General features: G+C 42.3%; 2 protein-coding genes and 1 long non-coding RNA gene across 3 annotated transcripts; all 3 read left to right on the top strand.

Annotated features, from left to right (window-relative positions):
* Positions 1-1,311: 1,311 nt before the first annotated feature.
* LOC146712670 (E3 ubiquitin-protein ligase TRIM21-like) lies at positions 1,312-3,231 on the top strand. The gene has a single exon (XM_085452143.1). The coding sequence runs from the start codon at positions 1,312-1,314 to the stop codon at positions 2,968-2,970; it is 1,659 nt and encodes a 552-aa protein (XP_085308269.1). The 3' UTR covers positions 2,971-3,231.
* A 5,341-nt stretch (positions 3,232-8,572) lies between these two features.
* Positions 8,573-9,511, top strand: LOC146712671 (uncharacterized). Its single transcript, XM_085436889.1, has 4 exons — positions 8,573-8,600; positions 8,757-8,798; positions 8,878-9,144; positions 9,228-9,511. Exons 1-4 carry the CDS (start codon positions 8,573-8,575, stop codon positions 9,509-9,511), a joined length of 621 nt encoding a protein of 206 aa, XP_085293015.1.
* Positions 9,512-12,703, top strand: LOC146712672 (uncharacterized). The gene is made up of 3 exons (XR_014919060.1): positions 9,512-9,778; positions 9,941-10,066; positions 12,086-12,703. It is a non-coding gene; the product is annotated as an uncharacterized LOC146712672 (long non-coding RNA).
* The last annotated feature ends 2,019 nt before the right edge of the window (positions 12,704-14,722 follow it).

The following is a 14,722-nucleotide window of genomic DNA, read 5'->3' on the forward strand; positions in this document are numbered from 1 at the left end:
ACTGTTTAAAGAGCTAAAACCTCCAACATTTCAGGATCAATAAGTCCTTATAAGACGTGTTTGTGAGCTAAAAATCAAGAATGTGGGATACTGTTTGTCTGTGTCAGCCAAACAACTTCACATCTTTGTAACGACTGTTAAAAAGATGTTCATCCTGTTGATCCTGTTCATCTGGACGCTGCACTGTACAGCAGACACGACGTTGTTCAGTTTGTGTTTCAGATGAACCAGTTTGTGTCTGAGTGTGTTGCTGGGTCTCCACCAGTTACTCTGACAACTGAAGGTTCAAGATTTTTATTTTGACATTTGCACACAGGACCAACAGTCCATGCACAGTGGAATACTTGTGCAGAGCTTTCCAAGTCAAATCACACTTTAACAATATAAAGACAGAAAAAGCAGAAGGATAGAAATGAAGTCCGGAGTAGGGTAGTCGTACTATTTTCTATATACAAAGAAAAAGAAGAAAATGTACAGAGAGTGTGTAGTTCTCTACCTCTTATCGCACTCACAGTGTTGCACATTTGTTCCACAGATCTGTTTCACAAGTCTGTTGTGAGTGTATTGCCCGATGGTCAGTGAACCGATGATACATTCAAAGTGAGGTTAAGTAGTGCTGTGTTATTTTAAGTGTTCAGTGTGTTTTTGTTTGCCGTCAGTCTGACAGTTGTGGGGAAGAAGCTGTTGAAGAATCGTGTTCTGTGTGTGATGCTGCTGTCCGCTCTGTTGTGTCTGAGATTGTATGTGCAGCTTTGTATGTGCAGGTCCATGGATGCAAGTGTTGTTCCCATAATCCTCTCTGCAGACTTTCTGACTCTGCAGAGCCTTCCTCTCTGTCTGTGTAGTGTTTCCATACCAGACAGTGATGCCTGCGGTGAGGATGCTGTCTATCAGTCCTCTGCAGGCCTGGGTGAGAGGGTGGTGGTTCATGCCAGCTTTCCTGAGCAGCCGAATGAAATAAAGCCTTTGCTGGGCTTTTTTCACAGTTGCTGTAGTGTTGAGAGTCCAGCTCAGGTCTGATGTAACCTGCAGTCCCAGGAATCTGTGGCTGTTTGCCCTCTCCACCTCCGTCCCTTTGACGATAAGAGGCTGCAGGGGAGGGAGATCTTCCAAAAGTGCAGTATTCATTCCTTGGTCCGTGTTGAGGATGAGGTGAAGAAGCTTCTGTGATGAGTAGAAACTTAAAGAAGTTCAGACGCTTTTCTCTCCAAGCTCCTCAGACTACTGACGCTTGTTTCTCTCTTTGTAAAATGAAATTTAAAGTGAACTTTGAATCAAATGTTTCTCTTCTTTCTCCCTCAGAGTGCAGACATGTCTGCTGCCAGCAATCTGCGATCTGAAGATCAGTTTCTGTGCTCCATCTGTCTGGATGTGTTCACTGATCCAGTCACTACATCATGTGGACACAACTTCTGCAAAACCTGCATCAGTCAGCACTGGGACATGAATGTCATCTGTCAGTGTCCCATGTGTAAAGAGACTTTCTACACTCGACCTCAGCTGAGGGTCAACACCTTCATCTCTGAGATGGTTGCTCAGTTCAGACGTGAAGCTCAGCAGAAAGCCAGCAGCAGCAGCTCAGAGCAACAAGCTGCCAAACCAGGAGAAGTTCCCTGTGACGTCTGCACTGGAACCAGACTGAAGGCCCTGAAGTCCTGCCTGGTGTGTCAGACCTCCTACTGTCAGACTCACCTGGAGCCTCATCTGACAGTGAAGCGTCTGAAAAGACATCAGCTGGTTGATGCTGTGGAGAACCTGGAAGGCAGGATGTGCACGAAGCACGATAAACTCCTGGAGCTGTTCTGTAAGACCGACCAGACATGTGTCTGCGTGCTCTGCCCTGTTTTAGACCACAAGAACCACGAGTTTGTTCCTCTGAGAGAAGAATATGAAGGAAAGAAGGCAGAGCTGGAGAAGACAGAGGCTGAGATTCAGCAGATGATCCAGAAGAGACGACTGAAGATTCAGGAGATCACAGAGTCTGTGAAGATGAGTAAAGATGCTGCAGACAGACAGAAAGCAGAAGGTGTTCAGGTCCTCACGGCTCTGATGGAGTCTGTTGAGAGACGCCTGAAGGAGCTCATGAAGGAGATCGAAGACAAACAGGAAGCTACAGAGAAACAGGCTGAAGGTCTCATCAAAGATCTGGAACAGGAAATCTCTGAGCTGATGGAGAGAAGCTCTGAGGTGGAGCAGCTCTCACGCTCTGAAGACCACCTCCACCTCCTCCAAAGCTTCTCCTCCCTGAAAGCTGCTCCACCCAGCAAGGACTGGACAGAGGTCAGAGTTCATCCACCATCATATGAGGGGACTGTGGGGAGAGCTGTGGCTCAGCTGGAGGAGACAGTCTGGAAACCCATGAAGAAGAAGCTGTTAGAGGCTGAGCTGCAGAGGGTGCAGCAGCATGAGGTGGATGTGACTCTGGATCCTGATACAGCAAATCCTAATCTCATCCTGTCTGATGATGGAAAACAAGTGTACTGTGGTGATGTGAGGAATAATCTTCCAGACAACCCAGAGAGATTTTCTCAGTGTGTTAATGTTTTAGGAGAGCAGAGTTTCTCTTCAGGCAGATTTTACTTTGAGGTTCAGGTTAAAGGAAAGACTGAGTGGGATTTAGGAGTGGCCACAGAGTCGATCAACAGGAAGGGAATAATTACACTGAGACCTCAGGATGGTTTCTGGACTGTAGGGCTGGTAAATGGAAATAAGTACGAAGCTAATGCTGGTCCTCCAGTCCCCCTCTGTCTCCATCCTGGTCCTGAGAAGGTGGGGGTGTTTGTGGATTATGAGGAGGGTCTGGTCTCCTTTTATGATGTAGGTGCTGCAGCTCTGATCTACTCCTTTACTGGCTGCTCCTTCACTCACAAACTCCACCCATTCTTCAGCCCCTGTAACAATGATGGAGGTAAAAACTCTGCACCTCTGATCATCTGTCCTGTCAATCAAACTGATCAACGACTGATTTAATTGGATGAATGATTGATTTTTCTTGAAGGGAACAAATGAACATATTGAGTGTAAATCCTCTACAGTCTCCATGTTTCTATAGAATCTGATCATCAGGACTCTGATTCACACTTTGATTCTCATGGAGTTTGATTTGAACAGAAGAAAAGTTGAATCAGGAAATGTTCCCACTGATGGAGACTCGAGCTGAAGAGCAAATATCAGAGAACAAATGTCCAAAAGCTTCATTTCCAATAAAGTTTGTTCAATGCTTTGAGTGAATCCAGACTCATGTGTGGCTGTTATACGGAGCATCAGAGTCCAGCTGAGTTATGTTGGATACAAACTGCTTATTTTGGCTCTGTGAGGAGTTTTGTTCACTGAAAACTGATGAGACGGATAATATTCAAAGAACTCTGTAGAGATTCATGCATCCATGTTCTCCACCTGCAGGTGTGGAGGAGAAAGGTGGAGCACAGACTGCTGCATCCTTCCAGTCACATCATTTTGATGATTATATTTGCATGTTGTGATGATTTGGGCTAAAGACAAACAGAGTTGAACGGCTGCAGTCACAGCATGAAGACGATGCTGAAGCTGAGCTGTCAGTGAACATGTTTCACTGTGATTTGATTTGAAGAATAGAAAGTGTGTGTGGCTGCTGACAGCTGCAGTCTCTGCTAGTCTGCATAACACACACACAACTTTCCCCCTGAGGCAACGATGCAGCAACAACACAACAGCTGCAGACACACACACGATTGTGCGCTCCCTTTCAGTCTGAACTCTCAAACACACAAACAAACTCTATCAATGTCGTACTGTTAAAGAACTCCTCCTTCTTCAGTAACAATGATTTGAGGTCTCTACCAGTGTCTCTTGTTTTGACCTTTGACCTCTTTATTCCTTATAACCAAAAAAACCCTTTTATCTGATATTTTCACCTTATTGATTGATTATATATATCTATTATATTTTCTCACCTTACCTTATTTTGACCTTTGACCCATGTCCTTGTTAGCCTTGATCTTCCTTCATCAAACGTGAAATTTCTTTCACCTTTGAACTTAAAGCTTAAATCAAACCTTTGTTAAAAAGCTTCTTACCAACTTGTAATTCCAACTTTCTGCATTAAACACGTATCTTATCATATAAACACTGGATCACTGAGAGAACTTTAGGCAGAACCAAATGAAGCAGCTGACCTCGTCAAACTCACAGCGACAGTAACTGACAGTGAATTATTTTAATCTTCTTCATTGTATTTGTTAGAAACATTTATTTTCCTTTAATTGGACTTTGGTTAAGTTCAATCCGATGTATTAACCGACCTTTGAGGTGAAGTGCAGCTGCGAAGAACGCTACGGCAGGCAATGAGGTGCGTTTAATGTCGCTCTGTTAATTTGAGCGTCCATAAATTGAATGTCTTATTTTTTCTTACTTTATTATTGCTAATTTATTGGAGAATTTGGCCATTTAATTAAGGTAGATTTTATGTTGTTGGTGGTAAAGATCTGGATGGATGCTTTATTCTGTGTTTCTATTTTTCAGTTTTACTTTTCAAGACTTGGTGAATTGCCTTTTTCTACTTTTTGTTTAGTTTTGTTAAAATTAGCAGCAGTGAGAAGTGTTGTTGTCGGTCTTGAATATATTTGATGTAGCCCATACTGTTAAGGTAAGTGTCATGTTTTTAGTTGTTAGTCTGATGAAGAATCTTTTATTTTTCTCCAAAAGTTGATTGTGTTTATCTGGACATAGTGTTTTTCAGGTCCAGCTGAATGCAGGTTTCCCCAGTCTTATACGTGTCAGGAGCATCAGCACAGCTGAAATGCATTTTTCCTAAGCACCGCATCTCTGTGGCTTTTAAACTCCAAAACACGCTAAAACAAAAATGGGCCCACCCCAAGGATGGGCTCCCCCGGTGTAGTAACCTCGTTTCTTCGAACATCGACGTTCATTGAGGAAACCACAGCTGCTAGTTGCACTCACCACACGTTTGTCTTATCTGCCTATTATGTAGCCTTCACTTCCTTTAATAAGAGCAAATTTTCCACTATAAACACAGAGTCTAACAAAAGACTGGAGACTGTTTTGGTCATTTCCCTCAGAGTTTGTATGTTTTGTTGTTTTTCTGGTGATGAGCTTCAAACAGCAGCAGATTGAGACTCAAATAGAACCTAATAAAATCAGTGAAGCTATTCATTGCTCATGTCATCCATCAGGGAGTTACTTTAATATCATTACATTGTTTGCTTTTAGTAAATGTGGAAATTGAATATGAATTCATTTTATGTTTTTCTTTTCTTTTTTATTTCTTAATACCTAACTGCTGCACCTGTACTGCCCGTATCTCTGCAGATATACTGTATAGCCACTCAAAACTGATGTTCAGATAGAGGGTGGGAGCCGCCTGTTTTCTCTCTCCACTATAATCCCTGACAATTTTATTAGTTTGGGCGACCTTTACATGTAGGTTGTTGGGATCACAGCAGAGTTAGAACAGAGGGGACATGGTGTTTGTTAAATGTCCGAATGGCCCGGGTGGAAGAAGCTGTTAGTGAATCTGGAGATGTGGGACCTGAGGTACCAACATACAACACTGTAAAAAATGACAGATGCCACCAAAGAGTCACAGAAGGTCTTCAAAGCGCTCCCTGGACTCCAAATGACCTCAGCCGCCTCAGCAACTGCGTTTTCTAAGGACAGCGCTAGCAAACGCTCTCCGCTTGCGAGTGAAAAAGAAAAAACACCACTTCCCTTCCTTATTCATGTTGAAGTGTACCATGTCCACCAATCAAAAAATGATATGGCAACATGAGGCGTTTGGTTGTTTAGGAAGAGGGAGAAGTTTTAGGAGTGACACCAATGAGAGAGAGCGAAAGAAAGAGAGAGAGCGAGTTTTCACATGTGAGAGATTAGTGACGTTTAGTGTGTTTGGAGGCTGTAGTTAGTGTGTTATGCAGTTATTGGGTTTTTGTGAGTTATACTAGTGAATGTCACAGGTGCTCCTGCTGTCAGACCTTGTGGTGTTCTCCTCTGTTTTATAGTGGACAGGACCTATTTTTTGGGAGTTGCATGAATACTTTGTGTGCCTTCTTATTTGATGCAACACACCTGATTGTTCTGTAAATAGTTTGAAATGATTGTGCAAAAAATCTGAGGCCTTGGCTGCATTTTGGGGTAAATAGCAACATTTTACTTTGTTGTTTGCATCATTTTTAAAAATGTATCATTTCTATTTGCATTTCAAGTTATGAAAGGTATTGATTAAACATGTTTATGTTTTAACTGTTTTCCACTCAGAGTATACAAGAGGTTGAAGATACTATTACATACAAAGTTTGTCTCGCCTTCCCAGGTGGCTCGTCATAGGTAATAGATGGTTACTACTGGTGACGGGCTATTACCAAAAATATGCACCCGGGCGTGGTCTTCCTGCACTTTGTCACATGAGTAGAAGTAATCAACAACTTTTTATTCATTTTTATTCTTATGAGCACAAGAGAGGGAGGGAGGGGGGGGGGCAGGTACACAGTCACTAAAGATAAATAGCACAGCATTTAGTTGAATAGACGTTAAAAGAGAAGGTGTTTCAACAGCTGTTGTCTACACCCTTGACAAAGGAGAACAGAAGACTTCACCACCAGGACCTCCCCACCAACTCGGTGTCACCCACTTTCTCACAACACCTAACTGTAGTGATGGCCAAATGAAGCTTTCCGAAGCACTGAAGCTTGTATTGAAAAACGGTTCATTACTCGAAGCTTTTCAACACAGTCCTCTCCGGTGACATCTGGTGGTGAAAATTTTGAAGAGCAGCTTGAATCTGCAAAATAAAACGGACTGCTCAATCATCACTGCTCACTCAAGAGTGGAGTTCTCTCTGATATTGGGCCACCGTTCCGTTGCTTTGAACATGTAATTGGTTTTGTTTTCTCGATTGGGGGGCTGAAAAAAATGTAATGCGTATTTGCGTAATACATTTTGATCAATAAACTTTCCCTATTTAAACATGCACTATGGTGTGGCCTTTCTTTGCTCATAACTCCTTGATGTTGGTAAATACAATAAGTGAGCAATATATATAATATACATATGAGAATGCACAGCACATTATGGAGTATGCCCCTGCTGTGGAGTCCTGCCTCCATCTACTTGTCATTTAATCACTGGACAGCTGGACAGGTTCATACAAAATATTAGATGAGGCCAATTGTCCTATACATATTTTTGACATAGGGGTGAGACTGATTGTGAACTGGAAAGGGAAAATGCTTAGGGAGCTGAGTACGGCTGCATCGTCACTGATTTGTAGAATCATTTTGATTCGATACAGGATCCGATTCAATTTGATTGGAATCTGGAAAGTTTTGCCTCAGTCAGAAATATTACAATTCTGGTCATTTAACAGTATATATCCATAATTTCGTATCTATTAAAAGAAAGCTGACACATGTCAGACTTAATTAGAGATGTAAACAGAGAGTTATGAAACCTGCAGCTGCAGAAGCCAGCGGGAAAAAAAGAGGCAAACACAGCGCGGACCCGACGACACATCAAAATCTGACTCTGACGCGTCGGGTCCGCGCTCTGTGTTCACGTTTGTATGCAGAATCCGTAAACCTGCTCCCAGTTACTGTTTTAGCTGCATGGTGTTTGACGACATGTTGTGAGGTTTAACCTGAGATGCTGGCGTTTCAGGCATAATAACGTTAATTTACAAATCGACACAGGATTGTAATGAATCAATATCACTTTATTCAATTTAGCATGGATTGTAATCAGAAAAGCGATAATCAAAACCCACCCCTAATCAAGAACTTGCAAAGTAAAAACATGCTCTATGTCAGGTAGCCCTTTTGTTATTTACATTTAAAAAGAGGATTAGTGTTACTGTGCGCTGGCTGAGTCTGTTTCTTTTCTTAGAAATAGTTTCTCCTGCCTTGGAGAAAATCCACTTGCATGGAACAGAAGAGGCTGTGGAGTGCAGGAACTACACTGCAAGCTGGTAGATATGCAGGTATTCCTGGGTCCTGCAGACTATCACCTAAAAACAATAAACAAAATGATTTTCTAAACTGTGTAATGTACGTATAGTGTCAAATACATTTTTGTAGTCTTCATCAGCTTTAATTCACATGGAAGTGTTCCTAAAGTCATATGCTGTAATGATATTTACATTATGAAAACATGATTTTGGACATTTCAGGTTTTTCACTTCAGCAGATAAAATGAATTGAGCAAAATCAACTCAAAATATTCCCACACGCCAGAACGTCCTCTCTTCCTCGCTGGCTCCATATCTGTCAGTGGAATGATCACCTCGTCGCTATCTGTCACCATCAACACACTCCACGAATCCCGTGGATGATTCACTTCCTTATATCTGTTTGAATCAGGTACCGAAGCAGTTACGTGCGTAATGAAGCTTCGGACGTCACTGGTCACGTGACTTTTGCCAAACGAAGCAAGCCTCGACACAGTGCTTCTGAACCAGTGTGTTGTTTTTTTCGACACACGCTCCGGAGCGTCAGCTTCAAGCGGGCCATCACTACCTAACTGTGACCTACACAGATAACCAGTGTGCAGCTTTGAAATATAACATCCAGAGTCTATGTGACAAATGGCTAAACAAGTGCCATCACAGCAGGGTGAAGGGTGAACATGGTAACATAGAAGATGCTCTCCCAGGCCTATTACTGCCTTCTGGTCATAATTTCCACTCTCTTTCAGTGACCTCTCACCTTTAATATCCTATGACCTTCATTGACCTCTGACTTTCAGTGACCTCTGACCTCCTGTTGCAGGTGTGTGTGTGCTGCTGCTGTCTGCACTGACTGCTTGTGCAGGTGAGTAGATGAAGTGCACCATGGTCCAGGACAAACACTGAGTGTAAACACTGATAGAAACTGTCCGTCTGTCCTCCAGTCTCTCTGAGCGTCAGTCCAAACCTTCAGCAGTTCTTCACAGCAGCCTCAGTGTCTCTGACATGTGACGGTCAGCTGGGCTCTGATGGATGGACGGTGAAGAGGGACACAGGAAGTGGGACTGAGTCATGTGGAGCAGGTGGGCGGGGCTTCGGGAGGTTCAATGGTTCATCCTGTTTGTTTGATGAGTTCGAGCCAATCAGTGGAGTTTACTGGTGTGAAGGTGAAGCTGGAGAGAAGAGTGAAGAAGTCAACATCACTGTATCAGGTAATGAAGTCATTCATTTCATCATCAGACTAACAGCACACTGTTATACCACCTCTACATCACTCTGTGGGTCTTTTCTTCAGATAAACATGTGATCCTGGAGATCCCTGCACTTCCTGTGAGGACAGGAAGTCATGTCACTCTACGCTGTAAGAAGAAAACTGGTGGCACAGCTGCAGCTTATTTCTACTTTAATGGACGTCCTGTTGGACCTAAATCAGAGAAACTCATCACCATTAACGTGCAGCAGTCTGATGAAGGTCTCTACTGGTGTTCTACTGATGAGTTTGGATCATCTCCTCAGAGCTTTCTGAGGGTCAGAGGTCAGATCACTGACATCACTTCCTGTTTAAAGCCAATCTGCTGAGCTGATGATAAACTGACTGAACCAGCTTCCTCATCTCTCCTGCAGGTCCTTCAACCACAGCCTTGTTTACAACAACAAAAGAAGCAACAACAACCATAACGTCACTCACAAACACTCATATCTCCTCTTCTTCTACCCTTCTTTCTCCTCCCCCTTCTCCCTCTCCCCCCTCCTCCCTCATATTCCCAATTGTAGCTGCTATAGGTTCCCTGGTGCTGTTGGTTCTGGTTCTGTTTGTACTTCATCTTCTGTGGAAGAAACGCACAGGTATGGCGTCTGTCTCAAATTTTCATCCAAAGTCATCATGTTGGACACATCAAGACAGCCTCCATCAGCGTTTCTATTTTTAGAACACTTAGAAAGTAGATTCAGGCTAAAACTCCACAGACACAAATACTAGTATTCTTTCAGATCACTTCATCTTTGCAGGGAGATACCAGTCAGCTCCAGTAAATGATGTCACCTATGCTGAGGTCACCAGTAGAGCCTGGACCAATAAGACTCCAGCCAGCGAACCTGAAGTACTTTACTCCAGTCTGAGGACAAACACTGCAGGTACACATTCACCTGTGTTCTAGCGAGGGACATCAATGAGAGATAAACCCAAAAGTAGTTTTCATTGGGCTTGTAAAATGTGGTCAGTGAAACAATGAGAATCTTCTTCTCACACTTATCAAACTAGTGTTTTGAAAGTGGGACCTGAATGCAGGTGCAGTTCACTCTTCAGGTTCCTGTTTCCTCAGTAAAACCTGTCACTGGTTTCATAATTAAAGCTGTACTGTGGTTTCGTTGGTCAGTTCAGTGTTTATAACATGAGGCAGTCAGCAGAGAGAGACGTGGCACTGAGACAGGAAATCCTGCAGCTTAAACAGATATGATCGGTGTTTGATGGGAGTCAATTCAGGTTTGTGTGTATGACACAGTGTAACAGGAGCAGTCGGCCTGAACTGAAGATTAAAAATAATCTGAGCGGATTTGGTTTGTTTTTAATCCAGATGTATCTTTTCAAAAATAAATCGGAGAAGCACACGTTGGACAGTTTAATAAAAATACTGTACAAACCAGCAAACCAGCAAAATTAGGAAAATAACAACCAGTACAAGGTGAGAATGTACTGCTCGCGTTCTGACTCTAATCTGAGGAGCAAAAACACATTTTAAGACATTATTTAAAGACAGGCAGCAAGTGGGCTGAACTAACAAGGGCAGGGTGATGCTTCCACAGTTTAGGCTACAGCTGAAAAAGCCCAGTCAGCTCTCACTTTGAGTCACGTTTTTGGGACTAGCAGGAGAAGCTAGTTCAGTGACCACATTATTTCTTTTATTGCCATGTAAATCTGAGGGTTATACACAGTAGTAGCAGTAATCAGATGTAAAAGCACATAAATAGTGAAGTCACCTGAGTCAGTAGTTCATATTTCCCGGAGTCGAGCGTTCATTCACCCACATCAAAACAGGTGCTGCTGGTGTGGTTAACTGCTGAGAGAAGCTCTCTGTGACGGAGCTTCTTTGTTGAGATCAGTGGGAAATGATCAAAGGTAAAACACATAAACCATGAAGTGTTTTATGTGTTTAAGATCAGTCTAGCAGCTATTTGAATGTTGTGGACTCTGTAGAGATAAACAGTGTCTGAGAGTAGAGAGAGTGCATGTCAGCAGATACCGGTGCTGAGATACAGGACTGAACAAAGGAAGATGTAAAGTTACCACACAGCAAAAGATGTTCTTAACTTTGTTTCTTGTCTTCATCTCTTTGTGTGACTAGTGTTTAAAGTGAAACAAAATGAGTTCTTTTTCAGAGAGAGATTCATGAAGCCCCTCACAACGTCTTCATAAGAATTAAGATTTCTCTGCAGGATTATTATTAAATGAAAACAATATATATTTGAATTCAGTTCAGCAGGCAAACAGGGTTGATGGGAAATCCAAGTTCAGTGAGTTGTAAATAAATCCCAGATATTCAGTCACTCATTGGCATGTTCTTGTCTTGATGATGTCATCCCAAAAACACACATGACCAATGCTGACATCATCACTCAGACCCCTGAGGACACAGGTAGGGAGGCTGCACCTATATGACTCATGTCCCAGTGTTATTACATGCTGAACTATCGGGGCGACTGTGGTTCAGTGGATTGGGAAGCTCCTCTATAACTGGAAGGTCGCCGGTTTGATCCCTCCTGCTCTCTCTCTGTCCTGGTGGTTGTGTCCTATGGCAAGACACTTCCCCTACCGCCTACTGGTGATGGCCAGAGGGGCCGATGGTGCGATATGGCAGCCTTGCTTCTGTCAGTCTGTCCCCGGGCAGCTGTGGCTACAACTGTAGCTGCCTCCACCAGTGTGTGAGAGTGACTGTGGAACTGTACTTTGGGTGCCTAGAAAAGTGTTATATAAATGCAATCCATCATTAACTTTTTTCTCTTTAAGCTTCAGTTTAAAAATTAGGTTTAAAGTTTCGTATATTTGTTACATACATATACATTTTAATTAGGTTTTAAAGTTGGTAGGACAATAAATGCCTCACCCTTCTCGTGACCTGCACCATGACTGCACACTCAACTGTCCCATTTTTACAGAAGCTAAAGGAACCACAGACACCACAGAAGAAGTGTAAACAGGAAGCTGAGGACAGACCTGCAGACTTCCTGTGGACAGTCTCACTCTGTCAGTCACCATGGGAACATTTACAGGCAGTCATCAGCTTCCTCCTTTCTTCATTCACTCCCATTCATTCACACAGTGATGTCATTGTGGGAGCAAGTTCCTCCTGAGGAACCAGGATTGACGGGGAACTAAAGAAATCGACCTGCTGCTGGTTTGAGTCTGTGCAGCTTGAACTCTGACAAAGGTCTACTGCGAGGTGAAGAGTCGTCACTTTCAGGAGCTGCTTCCATCATTTCAAACTGATCAATACTCTGAACTTATGAACACTCATGTTTGACACAGAGTGTCCTGTGATGGTCCTCAGTCTTTGACCTAGTTTTTGTGTTTGTTATGGACTATGTGTTTATTTGTTCTCTTGTTTCAATGACCTTTGTTCTGGTTCTATATTGGTGTCTCTTGAGCTCAGGTTCCCTTATTTGTCAGAGTCGTCATTATTTATATTTCTTATTCTCTATTTCTTGTTGTTCATGTTTATTTCCTTCGTGTCCAGTCTGTGCCAGCCTCTTCTCTGTGTTTTGTTATTCTTTCAGTCTCCCCACTCACGTACCTGCGTTTGTCTGTTTTCTCTGTGTTCTGTCTCATTGTGTTTGTAATCCCATCCCTGTGTTTAGGTCCTCAGTCTCCCTCGTGCCTGTTTTGCTGTGTTCTTCTGTGAGTTCTATGTTTCCTTCGTAGTTTCCTGTTTATATTCTCTAATTTTCTTTCTTTGTTTTTCTTGTATTTTTATGTTTCTTTCTGAGTATCTTCTAACATTAATAACGCTGCCTCTTTTAGCCGACCCCTTTGTTTCCAAGTCCTGCATTTGGGTCTTGCCTCTGCCTGCCACACAGCTGTTCATGACAGGCACAGAAAACGATTTTGAGCCTAGAAGTAATAAATGCATGAACTTGTTTTTCAGCATCACTCTGAGACAGGATATTTCTAATTTTAGAGATGTTGCTCAAATGGAAGAAAGCAGTCCTACATATTTGTTTAATATGTGCATTAAAGGACATGTCCTGGTTAAAAATGACTGGTTTCATCTCAAAGCTGGCCAGTTGGACAGGAAACAAAACAAGATGTTATTTACATATGAGCATCACACTTTACCTGAAATACACAAAGAATCTTTCTAATAATAGAAAACAGTTTCAAACCTGCAGGATTAAAGTGATGAAAGTTTGTGATTTAAATTTGTCTCATAAACGTCCAAAACCTGCTGAAGGTTCAGTTCAGTTAGTATCTGTAACATGACGACTGAACATGAAGGCAGACGACCTGTTTTCATCAAACAGGAAACCACAGCGGCTGTGTTTAGCATCGCTCCTGCTGATTGGGTCTGTTATGTAGACGATGTTTCCTCTATTAAGAACAAATTTTCCACTGTGTGGACAGAGTCGATAATCGTCCTGTGTCTCTCAGAGTTTCATTGTTTGGTTTTCAGTCTAAATGTTGCCATCAGTCACTGTCAGTTTGGGCACCGAACCTTAAACACGCATGTCAACAATAAATCTACATTAGTAATGCATAAACAGCAAACCAGCAGGATCTCTCTGTGCACTGTGAACGCTGACTGAGGCTCATGTGATGCAGTGGGTTGTCTTCTAAATGTGTCTTCTTGTCTGCATGCTGAAGTATTCTTAGGCAAGATACTGAACCCCAAATTTCTTCTGACGCCTCCATCCAAACGTGAGTGTTTGATAAAGGTGCTTAGAAAGCAGTGTGTGAATAGCTGAGTCTTGAGTGCTCAGCTGGATTAGAGCAGTAGCAGCAGTTCGTTTACACAAACAACCAGTTTACATGTATAAATGATGATCAGTGAACTGCCATCACTCGTGGTTGAAGCATTTCTTATGTAGAGCCGGAAAATAAACCACAAGCTTGAACACTATTTTTACTGACCTTTATCTGTGTAGCCTTCCTGTATTGAGCTTGGCAAGGACTAAATGTCATCTTTTCATTTCCAGTCAATTTTATTCATATAGCGACCAATCACAATAACAGTTACCTTTATATTGTAAGGTAGACCCTACAGAGAAAAACCGAACAATCATATGATCATCTGACCAGACCATATTTCACTGGCTTCTCTAAATGTTCAGCAAACTTTAAATGCTCTTCATCATGCTTTTTCTTCAGCAATGGCACCATGGATGGTGACCTACATGCCATGCCTTCTTGAAACAATTGTACCTGCTGATTCCAGGTTTTTCTGTAGCACCTTGGCTCTTCAACGACTCTTCTGATCATTATTATATATGGTGAAATGATGTTCTTTCCACCTCTGCATTAAGAACCCAACAGTGCTCACTAGAACCTCCAGTAGTTTAGAACCAATACCTTCAGTATGTTTTGCAACAATACGGTTGTGAAGGTTTTGAGACGGCTCACTGGTTTACCCATCATGAGATGTTTCTTTTGTGACACTTTGGTAATGACACAGATCTTTATAGGTCATCAGTTGGGACTGAACCTGCTAATATTAATTTGTAATAACTGTCAGGATGGCTTTCAATTATTGATAAATTTCATTTGCCATGAATCGTGATTTCCTATGTCTCATTGCACCT

Source organism: Copadichromis virginalis, linkage group LG3 (assembly GCF_057382275.1).
Source record: "Copadichromis virginalis isolate Kocher_CV1m ecotype Utaka linkage group LG3, C_Virginalis_male_GT1.1, whole genome shotgun sequence".
NCBI classification, from domain to species: Eukaryota; Metazoa; Chordata; class Actinopteri; order Cichliformes; family Cichlidae; genus Copadichromis; species Copadichromis virginalis.

Bases quoted from the DNA above. Each gene is read 5' to 3' on its own strand.
- LOC146712670 (XM_085452143.1), top strand. From the start codon at position 1,312: ATGTCTGCTGCCAGCAATCTGCGATCTGAAGATCAGTTTCTGTGCTCC.
- LOC146712671 (XM_085436889.1), top strand. From the start codon at position 8,573: ATGGCTAAACAAGTGCCATCACAGCAGG. The intron at 8,601-8,756 runs GTGAAGGGTGAA...CTCCTGTTGCAG, and splicing joins ACAAGTGCCATCACAGCAGG to GTGTGTGTGTGCTGCTGCTG. The intron at 9,145-9,227 runs GTAATGAAGTCA...TCTTTTCTTCAG, and splicing joins AGTCAACATCACTGTATCAG to ATAAACATGTGATCCTGGAG.